The following is a 23512-nucleotide window of genomic DNA, read 5'->3' on the forward strand; positions in this document are numbered from 1 at the left end:
GAAATTTGGCAGGCCAGCAGGGAGCGGCAGGACATATTCAATGGGCTGAATAGGAAAAATATGCAGCCAAGAATCCTTTATCCATCAAGGCTGTCATTCAGAATAGAAGGAGAGATAAAGGCTTTGCTTTCCCAGAAAAACAAAAACTGAAGGTGTTCATGACCACTAAACCAGCCCTGCAGAAGATCCTAAGGGGGACTTTGTGAGTGGAAAGCAACAAAGACTACAAAGGACCAGAGACATCACCACAAACATGAAACCTACAGATAAAACAATGACACTAAATCCTTATCTTTTAATAATCACTCTGAGTGTAAATGAACTAAATGCCCCAGTCAAAAGACACAGGGTGTCAGAATAGATGAAAAAAACAAAAAAAGATCCATCTATATAGTGCCTACAGAGACTCATTTTAGACCTGACAACACCTGCAGATTGAAAGTGAGGGGATGGAGAACCATCTATCAGGTTACTGGATGGCACAAGAAAGCCAGAGTAGTCATACTTACATCAGACAAACTAGATTTTAAAACAAAGACTGTAACAAGAGATAAAGAAGTGCATTACATAAAAATTAAGGGGTCTATCCCTCAAGAAGAGCTAGCAATTATAAATGTTTATGTCCCCAATGTGAAACACCCAAATATATAAATCAATTAATCACAAACATAAACACATGTATAGATAATAATACCATGATTGTAGGGGACTTTAACACTCCACTTATAACAATGGACAGATCATCTAGGCAGCAAATCAATAAGGAAACAACAGCAGTCAATGACACATTGGACCAGATGTTAATGACACATTAACAGATATATTCAGAACTTTTCATCCAAAAGCAGCAGAATACACACTTTTTGATTGCATATGCAACATTATCCAAAATAAATCACATACTGGGTCACAAAGCAGCCTTCAATAATTATAAATGGATTGAGATCATACCATGCATATTTTCAGATTATAATGCTATGAAACTTGAAATCAACCACAAGAAAAAATTTGGAAAGCTCCCAAATACATGTAGGCTAAAGAACATCCTACTAAATAATTAACAGGTAAACCAGGAAATTAAAGAAGAAATTTTAAAATATATGGAAGCAAATTAAAATAAAAACACAATAGTCCAAACCCTTTGGGATGCAGCAAAGGCAGTCCTAAGAGGAAAATACATTGCAATTCATGCCTATCTTAAGAAGCAAGAAAGGTCCCAAATACATAACCTAACCTTACACCTAAAGGAGCTAGAGAGGCAGCAGCAAAAAAGCCCAAAGGAAGCAGAAGAAGGGAAATAATAAAGATGATAGCAGAAATAAACAATATAGAATCCAAAACAAAACAAAACAAAACAAAACAGTAGAACAGATCAATGAATCTACGAGCTGGGTTGTTGTTTTTTTTTTTTTTAAAGAATAAACAAAATTGATGGGAATGCAAGCTGGTGCAGTCACTCTGGAAAACAGTATGGAGGTTCCTCAAAAAACTAACAATAGAACTACCCTACGACCCAGCAATTGCACTACTAGGCATTTATCCATGGGATACAGGTGTGCTGTTTCGAAGGGACACATGCACCCCAAAGTTTATAGCACTACTGTCAACAATAGCCAAAGTATGGCAAGAGCCCAAATGTCCATCGGTGGATGGATGGATAAAGAAGATGTGGTGTATATATACAATGGAGTATTACTCAGCAATCAAAAAGAATGAAATCTTGCCATTTGCAACTACGTGGATGGAACTGGAGGGTATTATGCTAAGTGAAATTAGTCAGACAAAAATCATATAACTTCATTCATATGAGGACTTTAAGAGAGACAACAGATGAACATAAGGGAAGGGAAACAAAAATAATATAAAAACAGGGAGGGGGACAAAACAGAAGAGACTCATAAATATGGAGAACATCAGAGGGTTACTAGAGGGGGCATGGGAGGGGAGATGGGCTAAATGGGTAGGGGGCACTAAGGAATCTACTCCTGAAATCATTGTTGCACTATATGCTAACTAACTTGGATATAAATTTTAAAAAATAAAAAATGAAATTAAAAAAATAAACAAAATTGATAAACCCCTAGCCAGACTTCTCAAAAAGAAAAGAAAGAGGACCCAAATAGATAAAATCACATATAAAAGAGGACAGATCACAGCCAATACCACAGAAATACAAACAATTATTACAGAACACTATGAAAAATTATATGCCAACAAACTGGACAATCTGGAAGAAATAGACAAATTCCTAGATACATACACACTACCAAAACTGAAAGAGAAGAAATAGAAAATTTGACCCATAAACAGCAAAGAAATTGAATTGATTATAAAAAAATCTCCCAACAAATAAGAGTCCTGGGCCAGATGGCTTCCGAGGGGAATTCTGCCATACAGTTAAAGCAGAGTTAATATCTATTCGTCTCAAGCTGTTCCAAAAGATAGAAACTGAAGGAAAGCTTCCAGACTCATTCTATGACATAGTCAGCATTACCTTGATTCCCAAACCAGACAAAAATCCCACTAAAAAGGAGAATTACAGGCTAATATCCCTGATAAACATGGATGCAAAAATTCTCAACAAGATACTAGCAAATCGAATTCAACAGTAAATTAAAAGAATTATTCACCATGATCAAATGGGATTCATTCCTGGGCTGCAGGGCTGGTTCAATATTTGCAAATCAATCAATGTGATACGTCACATTTATAGAAGAAAGGAGAAGAAACACATGATCCTGTCAACAGATGCAGAAGAAGCATTTGACAAAATACAGCATCCTTAATAAAAACCCTCAAGAAAGTCGGGAGAGAAGGAACATACCTTAACATTATAAAAGCCATATATGAAAGGCCCACAGCTAATATTCTCAGTGGGGAAAACTGAGAGCTTTCCCCCTAAGATGAGGAACATGACAGCGGTCCAGTCTCACCACTGTTGTTTTAACATAGTGTTGGAAGTGCTAGCCTCAGCAATCAGGCAACAAAAGGAAATCAAAGGCATCCAAATTGGCAAAGAAGAAGTCAAACTTTCACTCTTCACAGATGACATGATACTCTACAAGGAAAACCCAAAAAACTCCACCCAAAAAATTGCTACAACTGATAGAAGAATTCAGCAAAGTTGCAGGATATAAAATCAATGTACAGAAATCGGCTGCATTTCTATACACCAATAACGAAGCCACAGAAAGAGAAATCAAGGAATTGATCCTATTTACAATTGTACCAAAACCCAGAAAATACCTAGGAATAAACATAACCAACGAGGTAAAAGATCTATATGCCAAAAACTAAAGAAAACTTATGAAAGAAATTGAAGAAGACACAAAGAAATGGAAAAACATTCCATGCTTATGGATTGGAAGAACAAACATTGTTAAAATGTTGATATCACCCAAAGCAATCTACACATTCAATGCAATGCCATTAAAATAGCACCAGAATTCTTCTCAGAGAAAGAACAAAGAATTCTAAAATTTGTACAGAACCACAAAAGTCCCTGACTAGCCAAAATAATGTTGAAAAAGAAACCAAAGCTGGAGACATCACAATTCCAGACTTCAAGATGTATTACAGGGCACCTGGGTGGCTCAGTCACTTGAGCGTCCGACTTCAGCTCAGGTCATGATCTCATAGATCATGAGTTCGAGCCCTGTGTTGGGCTCTGTGCTGCCAGCTGAGAGCCTGGAGCGTGCTTCGAATTCTGTGTCTTCCTCTCTCTCTGTCCCTAACACACTTGCATTCTGTCTGCCTCTCTCAAAAAAGAAATAAACGTTAAAAAAAAATTTTTTTAAGATGTATTACAAAGCTGTAATCAAGATAGTATGCTATTGGCACAAAAACAGACACGTAGATCAATGGAATCGAATAGAGAACCCAGAAATGGACCCACAAATATATGGGCAACTAATCATTGAGAAAGCAGGAAAGGGTATCCAACAGGAAAAAAAGACAGTCTCTTTAGCAAATGATGCTAGAAGAACTGGACAGTAACCATGCAGAAAAATGAAACTAGACCGCCTTCTCATACCATACACAAAAATAAATTCAAAATGGATGAAAGACCTAAATGTGAGGCAGGAAACCATCAAAATCCTACAGGAGAAAACAGGCAGTAACCTCTTTGACCTTGGCCACAGCAACTTCTTACTTGACACGTCTCTGAAGGCAAGGGAAATAAAAGCAAAAATGAACTACTGAGACCTCATCAAGATAAAGAGCTTCTGCACAACAAAGGAAACGATCAACAAAACTAAAAGGCAACCAATGGAATGGGAGAAGATATTTGCAAATGACGTATCAGATAAAGGGTAAGTATACAAAATCTATAAAGAACTTATCAAATTCAACACCCAAAAAACAAATAATCCAGTGAAGAAATGGGCAGAAGACATGAACAGACATTTCTCCAAAGGAGACATCCAAATGGCAAACAGACACGTGAAAAGATGCTCAACATCACTCATCACCAGGGAAATACAAATCAAAACCACATTGAGATATCACCTCACGCAGGTCAGACTGGCTAAAGTTAACAACTCAGAAAAACAACAGATGTTGGCGAGGATGTGGAAAAAGGGGAACCCTCTTGCACTGTTGGTGGGAATGCAAACTAAACTGGTTCAGCCACTCTGGAAAAGTGCGGAGGTTCCTCAAAAAATTAAAAATAGAATTACAACCGACAACTGAGAAATTGCACTACTTGGAATTTATCCAAAGGATACAGGAATGCTGATTTGAAGGTGCACATGCACCCCAATGTTTATAGCGGCACTATCAACAATAGCCAATTTATGGAAGGAGTCCATCAACTGATGTCCATCAACTGATGAATGGATTAAGAAAATGTGGTGTAAAAAAAAAAAAAAAAAAAAGAAAATGTGGTGTATATACATATATGTACACAATGGAATACTACTCGGTGGCCCTCTAGTGCAGAGGTTTCCAAACCACTTTCTGCAGGGGCCGCAGGTTATAGCGTATAGAGGAGCCTGAATACATGGGACTTCTGCTCATACCCCTGAGGTCCATCAGAACAAATATGTTTATAATCTCAATATACTGGGCCTCCTTAAGGTTTCACAGAGGGAACTGGATGGGGGGCAAATAACGCCCTAGTGGGATCATCTCTTGGATGGAGGGGGTAGAAATATTTCTAACGAAACATGAAAAAGGATCACCAAGACCCTAATCAGCAGCCTATAAAACCGATCAACAGCTATGTATTCCAAGGAATCCCAAGGAGATAGCCCTCCATGCAGTCTTAGGGAGCTCCTACTACCCAGAGTTGGTTTAGGGGGTATCATCCAAGATGGCAGACTAAGAAAACCCTCTATATTTCCTTCCCTATTGTGTAAGTTACCATGGGGTAAAGAGAGAAATCAACCAGGTTGAGATCAGCAACTGTTTACACTTTTTGCGGAGCAAAGAGCAAGGGAAGCTATTGTTTTAGAGTCTGGGGACTCAGGTGGGACTCATGGACTTAAGCTCATTAAATTTACGGACAGGTAGAAAAGAGAGTTGCATCCATGTCTATAAAGAGCTATTTGCCATGTTCCTTTGAAGTACTCGGTCACCTCTAGACAGCCTTCCACCTCAGCCACGCTTTACCATCTGGGTCTCTTACAAATGGACTAAACAATAAACAAGTATTCTTCTTTGCTTCGCCTATTTATCTCCCATATAAATTGTATTTATCAGACAATTTCATAACTAAACAAGGCGGGCAGGACACAATAGGGAGAGAAGCAGGTGATGTGGAGAGAGGGCGCCACCTAGGGACGAACCTCTGGAACTCCAGTTTCATCATCTCCAGGTCCAGAACTCAGCCGGGTCAATACTCAACAGATATTGGGGGGGGGGGGGGGGGGGGGGGGGGGGGGGGTAGAATTTATCTGAAAATATTTACAACTTAAAACATATGTGATCTCAGCAAGTTCCACTTACTCTTTTGTACTGATGTAGATAGAGAAAGCAGAGAGTGATAATCTGAAACAGTGCTCGTGTGGATTTCTAGACTTTGACGTGCCCTAGGAGGTCAATCTTCCCAAATCCCATTTGATTTAAACTGATAGTAAACTCTTCTTCGCTCCCTGAGTAAATCTGGGGCTCAGAAGCAGTTCAGACAAAAGGAGGAAATGGACTGAAATTGGTGTTTGGCAATGGGGAAAAATCACAAATAAATAGAAGCTGGCTTACTTGTAAGTGTTTACAACTTCACTCAAACAATCTATGACATGATAGATGAACAGTGAAACCTCACAACTTTAAAATCTAGTAAAAACAACTTTCAATATTCATTAATAAACTAAAACTGTAGTGAAGTACTTTTATTTCCAACTAATGAAACAACCGTGTTCAGACTGTTGTAAGTCATTAGCTACCCGTAGACTTGGTGCACACACACGTGCATACACACACATACACACCCTGAGCAAAGTTTGCAAAATATAAGATTTAAACATGCTTGCCCTTAGTACAACATTATTCTAAAATAAGACCCCCCCCAATGGGAAAGGATGAAATATGGCCTTTTGTAGCAATGTGGATGGAACTGGAGAGTGTTATGCTAAGTGAAATAAGTCATACAAAGAAAGATGCCATATGTTTTCACTCTCATGTGGATCCTGAGAAACTTAACAGAAGACCATGGGGGAGGATAAGGGGGAAAAAAAAGTTAGACAGGGAGGGAGGCAAACCATAAGAGACTCTTAAAACCTGAGAATAAACTGAGGGTTGATGGGGGTGGGAGGGAGGGGGAAGTGGGTGATAGGCATTGAGGAGGGCACCTGTTGGGATGAGCACTGGGTGTTGTATGGAAACCAATATGACAATGAATTTCATATTTAAAAAATAAATAAAAATGAAATAAAATAAAATAAGACCCCAGGGAAATGTGGAGCTCTGTAGAAGGAAACATGCCGTGGGGGGGCGGGGGGGGGCAGTTTCTTTAGGTCCTTCGGGTCTCGGGAAGCCCAGCAATCTGTCTAAAGCCCAGACTTCTATTTTCAAGGAGCCCACGTTCTTACCCACAGTGAGTGAATTTAAATGAACGGCTCTTACCAGGGATTTTTGATGATTGGCTCTAAGAATAAACGGCTTAATCAGAAGCATCCAGGGCACAGAAATCAAAGCCATGATAACAAAGAAACTTTGGACTTCTTGCTGTAAGATTAAAATGGTAAGATCCCGTCATTTTAAGGTGATCACACAACATACTTCATATGATAAAAATGGTAAACATGGATCATTTTAGTTGTACCTATTTTAAGAGATCTAAAGCATTTCAATGAATCCACTCACTTTTACATCTTGGAGTACTCCTATTTCGGACCAGTGGTGCCCTGTGTCAATCCAGGGTAGTCACTGGAAACACACTCTCTTATTCTTTACCGAGTACCCCCTTGCTATCTACCCATACCATATGTGAACAAGTATTCATGAGGCACATAAGGGCAGCTTTATGTATCCCTTGCCCCATGGGAATAGCCCCTGGCCCTGCATGAAAAGTGTGACAGGCCCCATGACTTCACTGGTCACTCTGTTGTAGCCAGAAGTCCTTGGGTCACTTTAAGTCACAAGCATTTATCTCAATTAGTAATTTTATCTTTCCAGTGCTAGATAATTATCTGAGCTCTCTTGCTCTTTCAAAATAAAAAAACAAAGCTTCCTTACGCTCTCCCCTGACCAGCACGCTCTCGCTGTGGGTGAGTCACCTGACATGGGGCTCTGGGGTAGCCATGTTGAACTCTCCCCGGCTGTCTCCCTCACGGTTCCCTCTGGGATGAGGCACCCATAGTCTTTATGCTTCTGCTGAAACTCGGGAGTGATCCCCCCTTATCATCCTGCTACACGCTTCCTATCACGCCCTCGTGTCCCCACCTCACTTGTGATACACCTTCTAGTCACCAGTTTTGAGGAGTGACCTAGAGCTGTCAAAAGAACCAGGCAGCCCAGGGAGGCTTGGCCAGAGCTATTGGAAAGGAATGGACACTGGGTGCTTGGAGGAAAGGAAAAACATTCCTTGAGCCTTCCCTTTTCTTCAACTGTTCTGGCCAAGTTCTCACTGAACGCCAGGGGATGATTTTTAGCCCAGTTGTAACAAGATTTGCCCTGCTAACGGTGGGGACATCTTATCTGCCCAATCTTCTATGCTTCTCCACTCTGGAAGGCTCAGGAGAGGGAGGGAAGCCACAGAAACACACACTGTGCTTGCCAGCTCTGACTCCCTGCACACAAAGCTACCTCCCTGCAGTTTGTCCATCTTTATGTGAGGCTTTCCCACCTCGTGATGTACATAGCAACCAGATATTTATATTTATCTGTTGCTCTTGTCCTTTGATATCCAGACAAGGCACCAAGTCGGCCAGGGCAGTGTCGGGAAGGGGCTGAATTTATCAACTGACATCGTCTCTTCCAGCTGCGTGACCCCAAAATGACGTCATGGAAACCTGAAACTATGTCAGGATAATTCGTCTTCATACTAGGGCGTGGGGAAACCAGCCAACTCCCAGTAAGGGTTTTGAATGGGAAAAAAGCTGGAAAAAAAAAAGTCACTCACTGTGCAATGTTCAATATATATGTCAGACCAGGTGAGGACTTTAGTCTCTAGGGAAGGAGTTAGCACATGAAATAATTGATGAGTCTGAGTCCTTTGCCTCAAAGGGAAGACTTGTTTGGGAAATACAAGTAAACTTTCATTCGGACTCCAGCATTGAGTCAATGAACCTTCCAAATATATTTACTTAGTGCTTACAATCTATGGGTGGTCCATACAACCATTCATTGATGTATAACAAAACGTGCTACCACAGTAAAGGAGGGATACCTCAAAAGAGCTTTCAGAGGCACGTGTCTTCTTTCACTATCATCTACAATCCTGCCTGATTTTTCAGGGTGCCTGGGTGGCTCCGTCGGTTAAGTGTCCGACTCGTGATCCTGGCTCAAGTCATGATTTTACCATTCATGAGATCGAGCCCCACGTCAAGCTGTGCGTTGACAGCACGGAACCTACTTGGAATTGTCTCTCCGTCTCTCTCTCTCTGCCCCTAGCTCACTCACGCTCTCTCTCTCTCTCTCAAAATAAATAAACTTTAAAAATTAAAAACAAAATTATTCCTTATTTTGCATAAAAAAATGCCCTGTCACAAAACATTTTCTCTTCTTACTGTTTGCTGCTCCCACAGAGGAGGGGGCCACACCTAGGAATCAAACTCATGAGGCCGTGCACGGGAGGAGCGGAGCATGTGTTTAATGCGGGCATGCAGGGTGAGCAACCACGGGTAAGTTACGCGAGCAACAGAGGGTCACCTGGCACTGGGCAAACAGCCCTGGTACTTGCTACAGAGCAGTCACAAGTTACGTAAGCACAGCCTCCCTGAGCGAAAATCTACCTTCACACGGTATCATCACGGGGAGAGGCCAGAGGAAAACTATTTGCGTTAACCGAGAGTTACTCACTGAGTTGTTTTTATATCCAGCTCCCGTGGAACATTTATGCTTTTTTTACAAAAAACAAAAACAAAAACGTTAAGTCGACAATGAGGCTGAATTGCTAAGTTGACAATGAAGTGCCAGTAGTGGAAGAAATCAGAACGGCCTCACGGTCCAGGTGCTGGGAGGTACTGTCCCCGGAAGAAGAATCAAAAGAAAAAGAGAGCCAGAGACAGAGAAGTCACCTCTAACTAGCCATGGACGCTCTGAGCAGGAAGAGCGGGGATTTGGATTCTAGTTTTCCAGGGGCCCCCTGCCCATGTCAACAGAGGGACTCCTCTTCTTGTCTCGTGCCAGTTTCTTTCTCGTACACCTCAGCTTATGTTTAGAATCAAAGATGATGACATTTTAAGGTGCTATGCAGACCATGTGCGGTTTCAGGCCAATCCATCTGAAGGACTTGGTTTTTTTTTTTCCTTTCTTCATAGACGACGCACAAGCCGATTTTCAACTGCACAGCGATACCCACGTCGGGCATCACCCCAACAGGAGCGGGCAGAGCGGCAGCGGCATACCGCCCCCAGCACCTGTGCACTCATCCAAGTCTAATAAACACCTTCGGAAATTGAAAGGACCTAACAACCCCGGCGGGGTGCTAACCTGGAGCAGTCTTGCAAATGGCTACGCTCTGCGACACTTGGGAGCGTGAGACAGACGTGACCCCGCCCCGCCCCAGCGCATAAAAGAAGGAAACGCCACAGATACCTGACGTCTGTACAGGGGTGCGTTGGAAGGGTCGTCATAGTTAAACAGAAACATGTTGATGAAGTGGATGAGGATGCTTGGGGCGTGCCAGGACATGTGCACATCAAAGTGGCACCACTTGAAAATGACCATGAAGACCAAGTATCCAAACAGACACAGGATGAAAATCATCTCAGGAATAAACTGCAGAACGATGTTGAGAGTTCTTCCGAAGTATCTGGGGGTGGGAAACACACCCATTATTCTCCCCCAAAGCACGAAATGTTCTTTTTCTCCCCCCCCCCCCCACACCGCATCCACTCTCCTGGCAAGCAGCAGTTATGCATGGATGGAGAAGAAGAGAAAGGAAGGATTCAAGAGAGCCAGAGTCTGGAAGGTAGCGTCAGAAGCAAAGGGCATGCCTGTAGGGAGAGCTGGGGATCCGGCCACAGCTTCACCTGCACATCTAGCTTATACGAAAACATTCAAGGGCACAAAGAGTGTGTGCCCTTGAGGAGCGACTAGGAAGCGCTTCTCCTAAGACAGGGGTCGGCAAGCTAAGGTTCACGGGCCAAACTGAGCCCGTCACCTGTTTTTAAACAGCCCAAAGTTAAATAAAAATAGGTTTTATATTTTTAAACGGTTGGCCAAAAAATCAGAAGAAGGAGAAGACTAGTCTATGACACATGAAAATTATACGTAATTCAAATTTCAGGGTTCATTGATAAAGTTTTATCAGAACACAGTCACATTCCATTTACAAATTGTCTATGGCAGCTTTCATGCTACAATGCCAGGACTGAGTAGTTGTGACAAAGGCCATCCAGCCTGCAAAGCTTAAAATATCTACCCTCTGGCCCTTTACAGAGAAAGTTTGCCAACTCCTGCTCTAAGATACAGACAGAGGCTCAGGAGGCTGAGTTGGGGGCCACCAAGTTAAAATGTCAGAAAGGGCCCCAGGCCCATTGCTAATTCTAAGAGTTATCTGAGGGAAAGGGGAGATCCCGCAACAAAACATGACTACCAGACAGAGGCCTGCCTGACATGCAGTGATACCAATGATAATCTGCTCCAGAAAATACATTCTGGGATTACCTCCCATTTAACCCCCACGGCCCTTTCAGGTAAGCAGGAGTACCAGGGGTCCCTAGTCACTAGTCGTAACTAGTTTGCTCACTAAATAGATCTTATTTTTCAAGCAGAACTGTACTTCTGCGAGTTTTCAGGTCGGCGGTCACCATGGGACTGGCTCTGGCAGGTGGGAACGGAAGGGGTATGTGTCATTTTGGGGTGGAAGCTTAAGAATCAATGTGTAATTGACCAGTTTCCATGTTTTCGTATATTTACATCCTTAGAGAATAGGTTTGAGATGTTTAGAGAGGCAGGTTGATAGAAGGAAAGGAAAGATAAGACAACATTAACAGTCCAAGTGAGAGAGAGGGTGCAGCCATTTGGAAGACACTACATCAGGATTCTAGGACTCTGAGGGCACGGTGGCCCAAATGCACTTATGTCTCCATTTGCCCACTGGTGGGAGCTAATCCTGGATATAGCAGTGACCCCAAGTCTTTCAGGTTGGGGGGACAGAAGATGCTATGTGCTTGCCAGTCTCTTTCTGAACCCTCAAATATGCCTGAGGCGAAAGGTCACTCATATTTCAGTGACCCAGCTCAGGAGAAACAGAGGTCCCACTTCTGCCAAACCTGCCCGCCCTGGCTCAAGCCAAGAGACCCGACCAAGCGCTCCTCCCCGTGGCAAGGAAGAAACCCTCGCACAAGGAGACGCAGGACCAATGTGGCGGCTCAGTCACCGCTCATCAATGACGCGGTCAGATCAACGGGCAGAAAGTTCATCGTGAAACTCACACGTGATTGAAAAGGCTGAGAACAACACCGAAAACCATCTGGACAATTCCCAGGATAACTGACATCTTCATCTTGTAGGAGTTCAAAAACGTTAGTTTGTTTGAAGCCAAGTTCCAAATCTGGATGGGAGACATGACAAGGAATACGTGAGATCAGAGTCGAGAAGTTCTCCCGGCATCGGGGGAAATAGCAGGACTCCTCCTGAGGAAGTCACTCTGGGGACCATCCATATTTTCACATTCTGATCCAGTTCAATGCGGACATTTTAGGTTCAGGAAAGGAAGGGGACCAAACCCCTTTTAAATGCGATTCTAATGACAAGTTTGGCAGAGTTATTAGTGCCATTAGGAAGATATTACGTGGCTAGAAGAAAAAAAATCCTACACGATTTCTCCTCTGTTCTAAGGGAAAAGACATTCTGAAACATCGTGGAGAGATCTCAAACTGGCCTCACTTCCACTTGGTAGTGACGTAGAGCTCTGGCCCATGAATTTTTCCAATCCCTTCTTGAGAATACCACCTTTGACTTGGCATTTCTAAAATGCTTCACGTCACAAAGCATTTTCCAGGGCCCATCGCAAGAAACCACACTTAGAGCCAATATTTGTTAGCGCTATGGGCAAGACATGCTCCCTGCCTTCCACACAGTCCCTGTTTTTTTTTTTTTTTAATTTAATTTTTTTTGAATGTTTATTTATTTTTAACAGGGAGAGAGACAGAGCATGAGTGGGGGCAGGGGCAGAGAGAGAGGGAGACACAGAATCGGAAGCGGGCTCCAGGCTCTGAGCTGTCAGCACAGAGCCCGACATGGGGCTCGAATTCATAAACCGTGAGATCATGACCTGAGCCGAAGCCGGACGCTCAACTGACTGAGCCACCCAGGCGCCCCTACGCAGTCCCTGTTTTAACAGAACTGCCAGGCTTGAAAAGTGAGGGGCACGTGTCCCGGCCCTCCCACCAAGACTGACACACAGAGCAAGCACTCAGAGTGGCTAGGGGGCTAGGTAGGGTCCCATGCTAGTTAATGGCCCCACTCACTGGCATTCTTCTTCCCCAAAGACATCTCCAATATCCCCATGGTCTCCACTCCCACCCCTATGTAAATGGTTCAGTCTTTGCTCTTACCTCTCAGCCCTCTTCAACATTAGACACATCCCAAACTGCCTGCTAGATATGTCTTAAGGGTGGGGCACCTGGGTGGCTCAGGTGCTTAAGCATCCTACTTCGGCTCAGCTCATGATCTCATGGTTCGTGGGTTCGAGCCCTGTGTTGGGCTCTGTGCCGAAAGCTCAGAGCCTGGAACCTGCTTCGGATTCTGTGTCTCCCTCTCCCTCTCTGCCCCTCCTCCACTTGGGCGCTCACACACCCGCTCACTCTCTCTCTAAAATAAATAAATGTAAAAATTTTTAAAAAAGATTATACATATGTCTTAAGGGTTCGCTATACCACATCTCAAAGGTAACAAAGCCACATCTTCCCACCTAACATGACTTCCTCCTCCAAACTACTTTGCTTTGGGTAAGAGCTCGAAGCTCTGCTAGGCACGGCCTCAATGCAAGGTCACCCTGCACCCACCCCAGGCACACAAGCAGGCAGGAACCACACCTCACCGACACGTCCTTTACAATGTCCTGAGCAGCTGCCAGCTGGACCATCACTAAGGGGGCTGCTGGCAAGGTAGGCAAAGGGTCTCCAGTAACAGGTGCCCAGACACCGGAGACGTCTCCTCTCCCTTCGCCATCTGCCTTGGCATTTAAGCTGCACCAGGCTTGCCCTGTACCCTCTGCTCTTCCCTTTGCCCGCCTGCTTGGCCAGCCCTACGGGATCACCGAACATGGTTAGGGCAGGGTCCCCAGCACGGTTTAGGCCCAGTCAAATCTGATGAACTATAAATTAAGTACCAGGCACAAACTAAGCTCTTTAAATGTACTATCTCATTTAATTCTAACAACCCTACGAGACGGATGTAAATATTCGCATTTTACAGAGAAGGGAAATTTATCTCAATCTCGGGGCGATTAAGTTCTCTACACACCTAGGAAGAAATAATACTATAGCAAATAGGTTATTTGACCTACTTATTTTCCAGACTCTGTTCCAGGTGTTTGACACATAAAAATCATTTAATCTTCTGAGCAACCCAGTGAGTTAGGGCTGCTGTTATATCCATTTTGCAGATGAGGAAACAGAGACACAGAGGTATTAACTTGCTCAAAACCACATAGTGAGGAAATAGAAAAGGCAAGATCTATACACAGCTATCTGAGCCAAAAGCATAGGCTTTTAACCATTGTGTTACGTTCATTTATTTAAAAATACATACACTTTTTCTTTTTCTTTTTTTTGGTGAGAGAGAGAGACGGGGGAAAGGGAGACAGAGAAAACCAAGCAGGCTCCGTGCTGTCAGCAGAGACCCCCACACAGGGCTCAGATAATGACCTGAATCAAAATCAAGGGTCTGACGCTCAACCAACTGAGCCACGTAGGAGCCTCTACGAACTCTTTTAGAAAGACCTGTCAGCTCTGATAACCGAATATCTTATGATTTGATTCACAAAAAAGGCTGCACATGGTCAATAAATGCTGCTGTAGAAATTTACATTATGTAAAAATCCAACCCTTCATTAATATATATAGGGTCTAATATGGGCACAGAAACGTTCTGTTAAAGGGGGTTTCTCTGAGGAACAGAATTGCCAGAAAGCAGAGATAGGGAAGGAGACTCTTTCTTTTCTAGTTTATACTATTCTGTGGATTTTTAAGCTCATATAACTCTTATTTTTTCACAAAAAGACCAGGAATGTTCAAAAACGTAAATGTTACTAGGGAAAAAGTTAATTCTTCTCAACATTGCACTTCTCCTCTACCCCTCACATTTTTCCTTTCTTGTCTATTGGGAAGATGATAAAATTGCCAGAGTAGATACTCTGGCTCCGTGGGTTCTGGGCTACACTGGCCTTTGAGGAGCAGACCCGGGCAGACAGGATATGCTGATGATTCAGGGGTGGGCTGGGAAGGTGAAAAGAGGACAGTGGCAGCAAAGACATTCAAAGCAAAGGAAGGTCAACCAGACCCTCTGTCTGTCCTCCTCCGCAGCCCGCGTGCTAATCATGAAATTCCTCGGACCACAGAAAAAGCCTATCAAGCCACAAAAATATCAACTTGCGTTTGTTTTCAGCACTTTGCGGCTTACTGCTCAACTTTCAAGGACTTTACCTCGTGTGATAAAATTTAGAATACGAGTGTCCCTGAGTGGCCAAGTATAAACAAATCCCGGGTGATGTCTTCTGCCTTTGTAAGGGAGGGGAGACAGGCAAGCAATGGGAGGACTCGGGCTAACCGAAGAGGAGACAACCCGTAATATAGGAGAGTACAGTTTTAGGGCCCGTACTGTTTACTCTCAAATGGCAGCAACTAAAACTAAGGTCTCAGGATCTCTCCCACAAAAAGAGCTTAGAAGAAACATTTATTGACAACATTTGCCAAGTTTCGGTCTAGCTCGGTCAAGCTCATTTGGAGCACAAGGCTGCCATCTAGTGGCAGTTATGTGTTGGGCCATCACGTATAAGCCAATAGGCATGTGAGCCTTCTGGAAATCCCTTTAGATCTGAAAGGCTGTGCAAGCAAGCACCTTTGTTTCGCTTGGCTCAAATCCAGTTGAGATAGATATAACGAACACAAAAGTTAACTCGTACCATTTTTTTAAAAAAAACTTGTGTCAATTCTAGGCGGTAAAATTATGCAAAGCTAAGAGCAAATCCATACTTTGCTAGGATAAGGGAGATGTTACTCACTGCAAGAAAATGCCAAGGTAAGGAACTTGATCCGGATGCTAATAACTTCTCTAACATGCATACTTTCCAGGCAACCAAGGGCCTTTTAAAGAAGCAATCATTAACCACCAGGGGTATAAATTATTGGAGAAGGAAGCAGATGTTTGAGCAACTATATGGAAAATGACCCAGGGGCTAGGTAAAGGGTACAGGTAGGACATTTACTTGAGTCCTACACAGTGCCACAAAACCTCCAGTATATGTAATTCTAGCTCAGTGTGTAAGTTTGTTGATTTCAAAGGTTCTGGCACTTTCCTCCCCTCTACATAGAGATCTCCTCAGCAAGACATTTTACGTAATAAATATCTAACCCAAGAAGACATTATTACCGGATCAATCCCAAATGGGTATGGATTTCCAGAGTACACTCCTGGAATGGCTGGGTCCAGCTGTAAATATGGATTTGTTTCCATTACATGTGCACTAGAGAGGGGAAAAGGAAAAATAAAAACAAAACCAATGATTAACCAGAGGTAGAAAAAAACACTATAGTGCCGTTGGTCATGAACTTGTAAGCCAATCAAAGCCTCACTGTTGGTGCAACTCATCATTTGGCTCATTCAATCATTCCATGAATGGGTACTGAATACCTACTATGTGCCAAGGATTGTCCTAGGTGCTGAGACTATGCACATTACCATCTGGCCCCAAGATGCTCACAGTCTGAGTCTCCAAAGGCTCTCAGCCTGGTGGAGTATTGTAAAGAAAAGCAGTTATAGGGGCGCCTGGGTGGCGCAGTCGGTTAAGCGTCCGACTTCAGCCAGGTCACGATCTCGCGGTCCGTGAGTTCGAGCCCCGCATCAGGCTCTGGGCTGATGGCTCAGAGCCTGGAGCCTGTTTCCGATTCTGTGTCTCCCTCTCTCTCTCTGCCCCTCCCCCGTTCATGCTCTGTCTCTCTCTGTCCCAAAAATAAAAAAAAAAAAAAAGAAAAGCAGTTATACTACGTCAGAAAAAAAGTCGGTCAGGGATGAAGGAGCATATAAGAAAGAAATCTCAGCCCGGGGACAAGCCTGGGAAATCATCCCTGCGTACAGATGGGCTCATCTGGAGGTATAATTTGGCTTTCACCCACAGACCCTAATCTTCATGAAACTTAGCTCTCAAAAGTTGCAGTCCATTGAATGTCTTTATTTATTTATTTTTTTGCTCAGGTAAGTTTTTTAAATCTTAGTTTTTATTTTATGTGCAACAAAGAAATTTTAGAACAGAAAATTTCAAAACTACATAATAGTAGAGAGCATAATATACTAAACTTCCATATAGCTACCCATTCCCCAGTTGTCAATACATGGCCAGTCTTTTCCATCTGACCCTCTACCCAGTGCTGCCTCCCACCAAATGAATCATTTCCGATTAACAGACCGCTACTTTTATCCACACATATTTTAGTATGTATTTTAAATGATACAGACTTAAGGAAAATTAACACAGTCTAGTATCATACCTTAAAAATTACCAGCAATCACTTAAAATCATCAAACATGCAATCATTGCTCAAATTTTCCCAAATTACTCATAACTTTTTAACTGACAGTTTGTTTAAATCATTGAATGTCTTTAAATCAGTGTCCCAGTTTTGCTCAGAAGCATGAACGTCAGTGGGTAGGAATTTCTTACTATCTCTGCAAGCCCCAAGGGGATGAGAATATTAGGGGTGTGTGTTTGTTTGTTTGTTTGTTTGTTTGTTTGTTTAACAGAGCCCACATCTATAGAAGGGCCAAGAAGGAATACTGAAATGATGAAGAAAAGAGTGCTGGCAACTTTGGTTGGCTACCTAGAAATATACTCCCTCCCTCCTACAACTGAGGTGCTCGAAGGTGTTAGGGAGCAACAGGGGGGATCAGGAAGCCTGATCTCAATGACCAGACCCTCAGGACACAGTGGGAACAGATGGCCTCACTGGCCGTCTCAGACTCAGACCCTAATGCATGCCTCAGTGCGTACGGTTACACTGAACTAGAAGAGGTTTGTTTGTGTGTGGACAAAGCCGCTCCCGATAAGAGGGAACCGGCACCCACAGCTAAGGCATGATCTCTGCTGTTGACATAAACAAGTTCACAGAACACCAACATCAGACAAAGCCACCCTCTGACCTTGGTGGATCCAGACAAAAACAAGACCGATCCACATCATATCTGATATTAAAATATGGACATATCAAAATAAGGGCAATGCCTGAACCACAAAAATGGCCAAACATTGCCCTCATCCGCCTAGAAGCCAGACCCTGTAGGCCCTTTCCCTACGTCCTCTTGCTGAGATGCCCATGCTCCCCCACTGGTACACCAGCTCCCTGAGTTAGTAAATTCAGTTCTGGGTGATGCCAGGCATGCTTCTGGTGGTCCTTGGCTGAAGAACGTTGTGACAGTGTCCCTAGTCAATTCTCAGGGAAAGCAAGCCCAAGACCTAGCTTGTGACTGGTGACCAAAACCAGCTTGCTGTGTCCTTTGCCACTCTGATGGATGACTGCAATTTTCTTTTGTCTCCCTGTTAATAAGGTCCCACTTCATACAAGGGATGCCTGGCATGTGGCTGAGTGTCCCTCAGACTGGGCTTGGCCTCCGAGAGCCTTGAATTGGGGCAGGGGTCATTCCATTCACAGGTGCATAAAAGAGTACTCGAGCCCACATTTGCAGAATGACAAAAAGCCAGGTGACTCGGACCTTTCCCAATCACGCTCCTGGGTAAATGAGATTTCATGGAGGTAGTTTGGTGAAATTGTGCTGATTTAACATGCTTCAAAGCCCATCGCTATGCTTGCGAGTTTACATCTAAAGAGCAGAACTAAGTAATTTGTCTTTAAATTTATGAAAGCTTTGTTCTCCTAGGCATCTCTTCAGGGTACTTAATCGTAAAGCAAGTACAAAAACAAAAGTACTTGTCAATATAGCCATCTGTATTCTGGAAAATGTCCTATCCTTCATTTCCTTCCTTCCTTCTTCTGTTCCTTCTTCCTTTCCTTCTTCCCTTCCCTTCCCTTCCTTCCTTCCTTCCCTTCCTTATTGTTTAATAGTCCTGTCCTCTACTGCAAGGAAGCTGGACCAGCAAAGAAACTAGGGGGGATGCATTGACCTCCCCATGACACAGCCACCCACGCAGCCACTCCTCGCCAGCTACTCTATCCTACCTGCCCTCCTCACTCCATCACCCAAAAGACAAACACAAGGAGCTGCTTATGAAAACTAGCCACCCCCTCCTTTCCTTTTGACATTGAATGGAGTCACTCTGAACCATCAAAGAAAATGCCCTTCAGGTGAGTCTGGGGCCTTGAGCACTGGAAACCAGTGATTTATATAATTCAACACCACGTCAGGCTTCTGTCCTAAGTGCTCACTGCGTCCAGTCCCCTGCTGGAACTAGGTCTGCTTCAAATGCCACCTTCTCCTCCGGGGAACTTAGCTTCTGTGACTGACATCAAGATGCCCAGTTTGTACCTGCCTCACTATTTGTTTTCACAGTAGTGTTGGCACATGCTACAGACGCCATGATATACACTTAATTGAAATGTTACAAACTATCTCCACACAATAGAATGACCAGCACAGTTACTGAGGGACTGGTTGGAGGTTGCTCACTCGGTAAATAAAATGGAATCATTCATTGAATTTGTGGGCACGCCTCTGAGCAGAGCCAGGCATAGACTTCTTGACCATGAAAAGTGCCCCTGAAGCCACCTGGACAGCCAAGCGAGTGACCCACCTCTGTCTGTAAACTTACTTCCACGTGCCATTTCTGAACATCGGTCGGACACTCCAAGAAGAGCCAAAGATGTTGAAAGACTTGGAGAAGCAGTCATTGTAAATCAAGCCCGTGTAGATGGAGAAGATGCCCATAAGGAGAATCAGATAGCGTCCGTGGAAGAAGGTGTTCCAGATCTGGTCTCAGGGAGACAGAAAAGATGGCCGTCAGGGGGCTTGGCACCAGAGCCCGGGGTGGGGGGGAATGTGTTATGGGATGTCTCCAGCACCAGTGGAACATCCACGGCAAGGCACACAGGCCCCACACAGAGGGGCCACAGCACGGGGCAACATCAAAGCGATCCAAAGAGAGCACACACACCGTGATTTCCCCGAGCCTACATACATCAGTCAGAAAAGTTCGGGGCGCCTGGGTGGCGCAGTCGGTTAAGCGTCCGACTTCAGCCAGGTCACGATCTTGCGGTCCGTGAGTTCGAGCCCCGCGTCGGGCTCTGGGCTGATGGCTCAGAGCCTGGAGCCTGTTTCCAATTCTGTGTCTCCCTCTCTCTCTGCCCCTCCCCCATTCATGCTTTGTCTCTCTGTGTCCCAAAAATAAATAAAAATGTTGAAAAAAAAAATTTAAAAAAAAAAAAAAAAAAGAAAAGAAAAGTCCTAGACCGGTGGCTGTTACTGTGGAAGAAAAACCATATAAGCCTCATAATCTTTAAGTCATCACTGGTTAGAAAACATAACTGAAGGGGCGCCTGAGTGGCTCAGTCAGTTAAGCGTCTGACTTCGGCTCAGGTCATGATCTCACGGTTCATGAGTTCCAGCCCCGCATCGGGCTCTGTGCTCACAGCTCAGAGCCTAGAACCTGCTTCAGATTCTGTGTCTCCCTCTCTCTCTGGCCCTTCCCCTCTTGAGCTCTGTCTCTCTCTCAAAAATAAATAAACATAAAAAAAAAAAGAAAAAGAAAAAGAAAACATAACTGAAGCGGAGGCTGAGGCCTCACACGTTATGGAGGGACATGAAAGTGTGCAGCCACTCTTTCAAGTACTTCTAGGAGACAAGCTCCGAGCTGGATGCATATGGCAGCTAAATTTCATGGCAAGTCAAAGCTCCACTCATTCTGTCATAAAATCAAGTCTTGTCTAAGCACGTCCACTAAGAAGAGTCAAGTGCTTTCTATAATACTGGATGATGGGTGTCAATCACTCACAGACCTGCCAAAGTGTAGCTCTGAGATTTCAATTCTTTATTCTAGGAAGCTACGTCTCTTACAGTGTTGGTCACACAAAACTATATTGGCCAGAGGTGGAGTTTCCCACTAACCTCGCTTATGATTAAGCTGCTGTGACATCACCGAACTAGCTCTAGTTAAGACAACTTGTAATAAAAGTTTGCAGATATTCTTAAAATTCAGAACACGGCTAAAGGCATGTTTCCAGCTTACAAGATGTATTCCAGTGAACACAGAGCTCATAAGAACACTGAGCATGGACTGATTGTGGGAGAAGGGCTCTGCCATGAGAAAAACTATTTGTGATATTTTAAGTGAAAAAAAAAAAAGGCCACAAATTAATATGCAATATGTGATCCCTATTTTTAAAAATGTTGAAAAATTTGTGTATAAGCCCAGAAAAAATACAGGAAGATAGATAAAAACATTAGTTGTGATTTTCTCTAGGTAGTTAAATTGTTGTATTTTCCCAATTTTAAAAATAAACATATATTGTTTTTTATAATCAAAGAAAAAAATTCATGTTAGGAGGGAAAAAACTTAAAAATAAAGAGAGATCAATGCCTTGTCAAGCAATGTACAAAAAACAAAAATGCTGAAAGAAATTGCACCACACCATCCAAAGCACTGACCTTTGGACAGGAATTTCTAGGCTGAATTTTGGCCCCTTTTTCCTTTCTATCCTTTGCTTTTCATAAAACAGGTTTGTTTCTTTGGTGAAAACAACATACACATTTTTCAGATTCTACTTACAACCTCGGAGAACTGAGGCAAGGTATTTGACGGACACCCACCTCGTTGTTGGTCTTCTGGGAGAGCAAGCGTCTCTCATTAAGGACCATCCAAAGGGCTGCCAGGAGCATGATAATCCCATGACCACAGTCTCCAAACATCACAGCGAAGAGGAAGGGGAATGTGATGATGGTGTAGGGAGCTATAGAGGGGAGACCCACAACAGCCTGAGTCCTTCCCACAGCCAGTGGCCCCATCAAAGACCTGTCTAACGTGATCCGTGACCCACAAGCTGGTTCCCTCGTATCTTTCTGATTCTGTCTTCCCTCCCCATCCCCAACATTTGCTGAGCTCACACACACATTAGCTTATCAATAAGTAAGCATTAGAAGTCCCTGTTTACAGATGACCTGAGTTTTGAAGCAGTTTGGTGACTTGCCCAAGATCACAAAATGTATCGGGTCTTAAAACCAGTTTCCCATCTCTGAGTGTTTCGTATACTCCACATGTATCACACACCTCTACTCACAGGATACCCAGCCTATGGGGTCGCTGCATTACAGGTCACAAGATTAGGACTCTGCTTGGAGAAAAAGAGCACTATAGACTACGTGGCTGAAGGGCACCTGGTCTACCCTTTTTATTTTACAAACCAGACTACCAATATCACACAGCTTATGTCACTTAGAATCCAGTCTTCTGACTCCAAGTCCTGGAAGCCAGCTGTGTGTTCCCATCTCACCCACAAAACAGCTACAGCTCTGTGAAAATGTTGAGAGATGACCCCACTGAATCGTTAAGGAAACAAGAACTGAATTTGACTGCCTAATAAGGCGATGGTTCAAGGAGAACAGGTGAAATCTTGACAAAGAACAAATCTTTCACTAATCACCATTTAGGCAACCAATGCAGGGCATTAGGAAGCCAAACAAAATTTTAGGAATGATCCAGTTTTTTGTTTTTTTTTTTTTTTTTTCAACGTTTATTTATTTTTGGGACAGAGAGAGACAGAGCATGAACGGGGGAGGGGCAGAGAGAGAGGGAGACACAGAATCGGAAACAGGCTCCAGGCTCTGAGCCATCAGCCCAGAGCCTGACGCGGGGCTCGAACTCACGGACTGCGAGATCGTGACCTGGCTGAAGTCGGACGCTTAACCGACTGCGCCACCCAGGCGCCCCAGGAATGATCCAGTTTTAAGCAATTCACCTCCTAGGCCACCCAAGGGGTAAATCTTACCCAGTTTTCATTTTCAAGTTGCCCCATTATACAATGCATCAGACACTTTACCTGGGTTTATTTCCCGGTAACTGCCCACACCATATGCATCTACAATATTCTGGAAGCCAGCTGTGAATTTATTGGTCCTGTTAAATGTGGGAGGAGATGTTTTAGACTGCACTGCAGTCAGGATGGGGACCATGGAGGAGCCACTTAGTTCCTACAAAAAAAACAAAAAAAAAAAATTGACAAAAACGTAAGGAAGAGTGTGAGCCCATGAATGTCCAATTCCTGCCATCCCTTATAGGTGAACTTGGGACAATTTCTTGACCTCTCTGACATCCATGACCACTCTGTAAAATACCTTCCTAATATCTAATTTATCTTACAGGAGAGTCATCAAGAGAGTGGAGTTCTGGCCATTTCCATTCTCCTGCTCCTGCCAATTCACCTGTTATGCCCAGTTCTGGGTCCTCTCCTCTTCCTTTCTCTCTACTCACACCCTCAAGAGTTAACCCACTTTCTTGATTCTGCCCTTTTCTTCCAAATGGTCCTACTCCCTCCCCAGTTTCGATTCTGTTTTAATTTCCTGTCTGGGCTTTCAAACTCTCATGTCTCAGCAACCCCACAATATCCAGGAGCCTAAAATCAAACTCAAAAGCCAGGTTCTCCCTTGGCCTCCCTGCTCCTTCAGCAGACTCCGTTCTCCAGATCCCTGAACCTTGGGAATCAACAGACGCGTCTCTTCTCCTAGTTCAATCAATCGA

At 43.6% G+C, this 23512-nt stretch overlaps 1 protein-coding gene across 3 annotated transcripts in view; it reads right to left on the reverse strand.

Annotated features, from left to right (window-relative positions):
* ATP6V0A4 (ATPase H+ transporting V0 subunit a4) overlaps nt 1–23512 on the reverse strand; it is a 95989-nt gene that overhangs the window by 24029 nt on the left and 48448 nt on the right. For all 3 annotated transcript variants that reach the window (XM_030308526.1, XM_030308522.1, XM_030308527.1), the window contains 7 exons: nt 22815–22965; nt 21589–21728; nt 19595–19752; nt 16207–16300; nt 12045–12163; nt 10201–10417; nt 7066–7167 (listed from right to left, as the gene is read on the reverse strand). In XM_030308526.1, the coding sequence (XP_030164386.1) occupies nt 7066–7167; nt 10201–10417; nt 12045–12163; nt 16207–16300; nt 19595–19752; nt 21589–21728; nt 22815–22965 (981 nt within the window). The remainder of the gene's footprint in view (nt 1–7065; nt 7168–10200; nt 10418–12044; nt 12164–16206; nt 16301–19594; nt 19753–21588; nt 21729–22814; nt 22966–23512) is intronic.

This window comes from Lynx canadensis, chromosome A2 (genome assembly GCF_007474595.2).
Source record: "Lynx canadensis isolate LIC74 chromosome A2, mLynCan4.pri.v2, whole genome shotgun sequence".
NCBI classification, from domain to species: Eukaryota; Metazoa; Chordata; class Mammalia; order Carnivora; family Felidae; genus Lynx; species Lynx canadensis.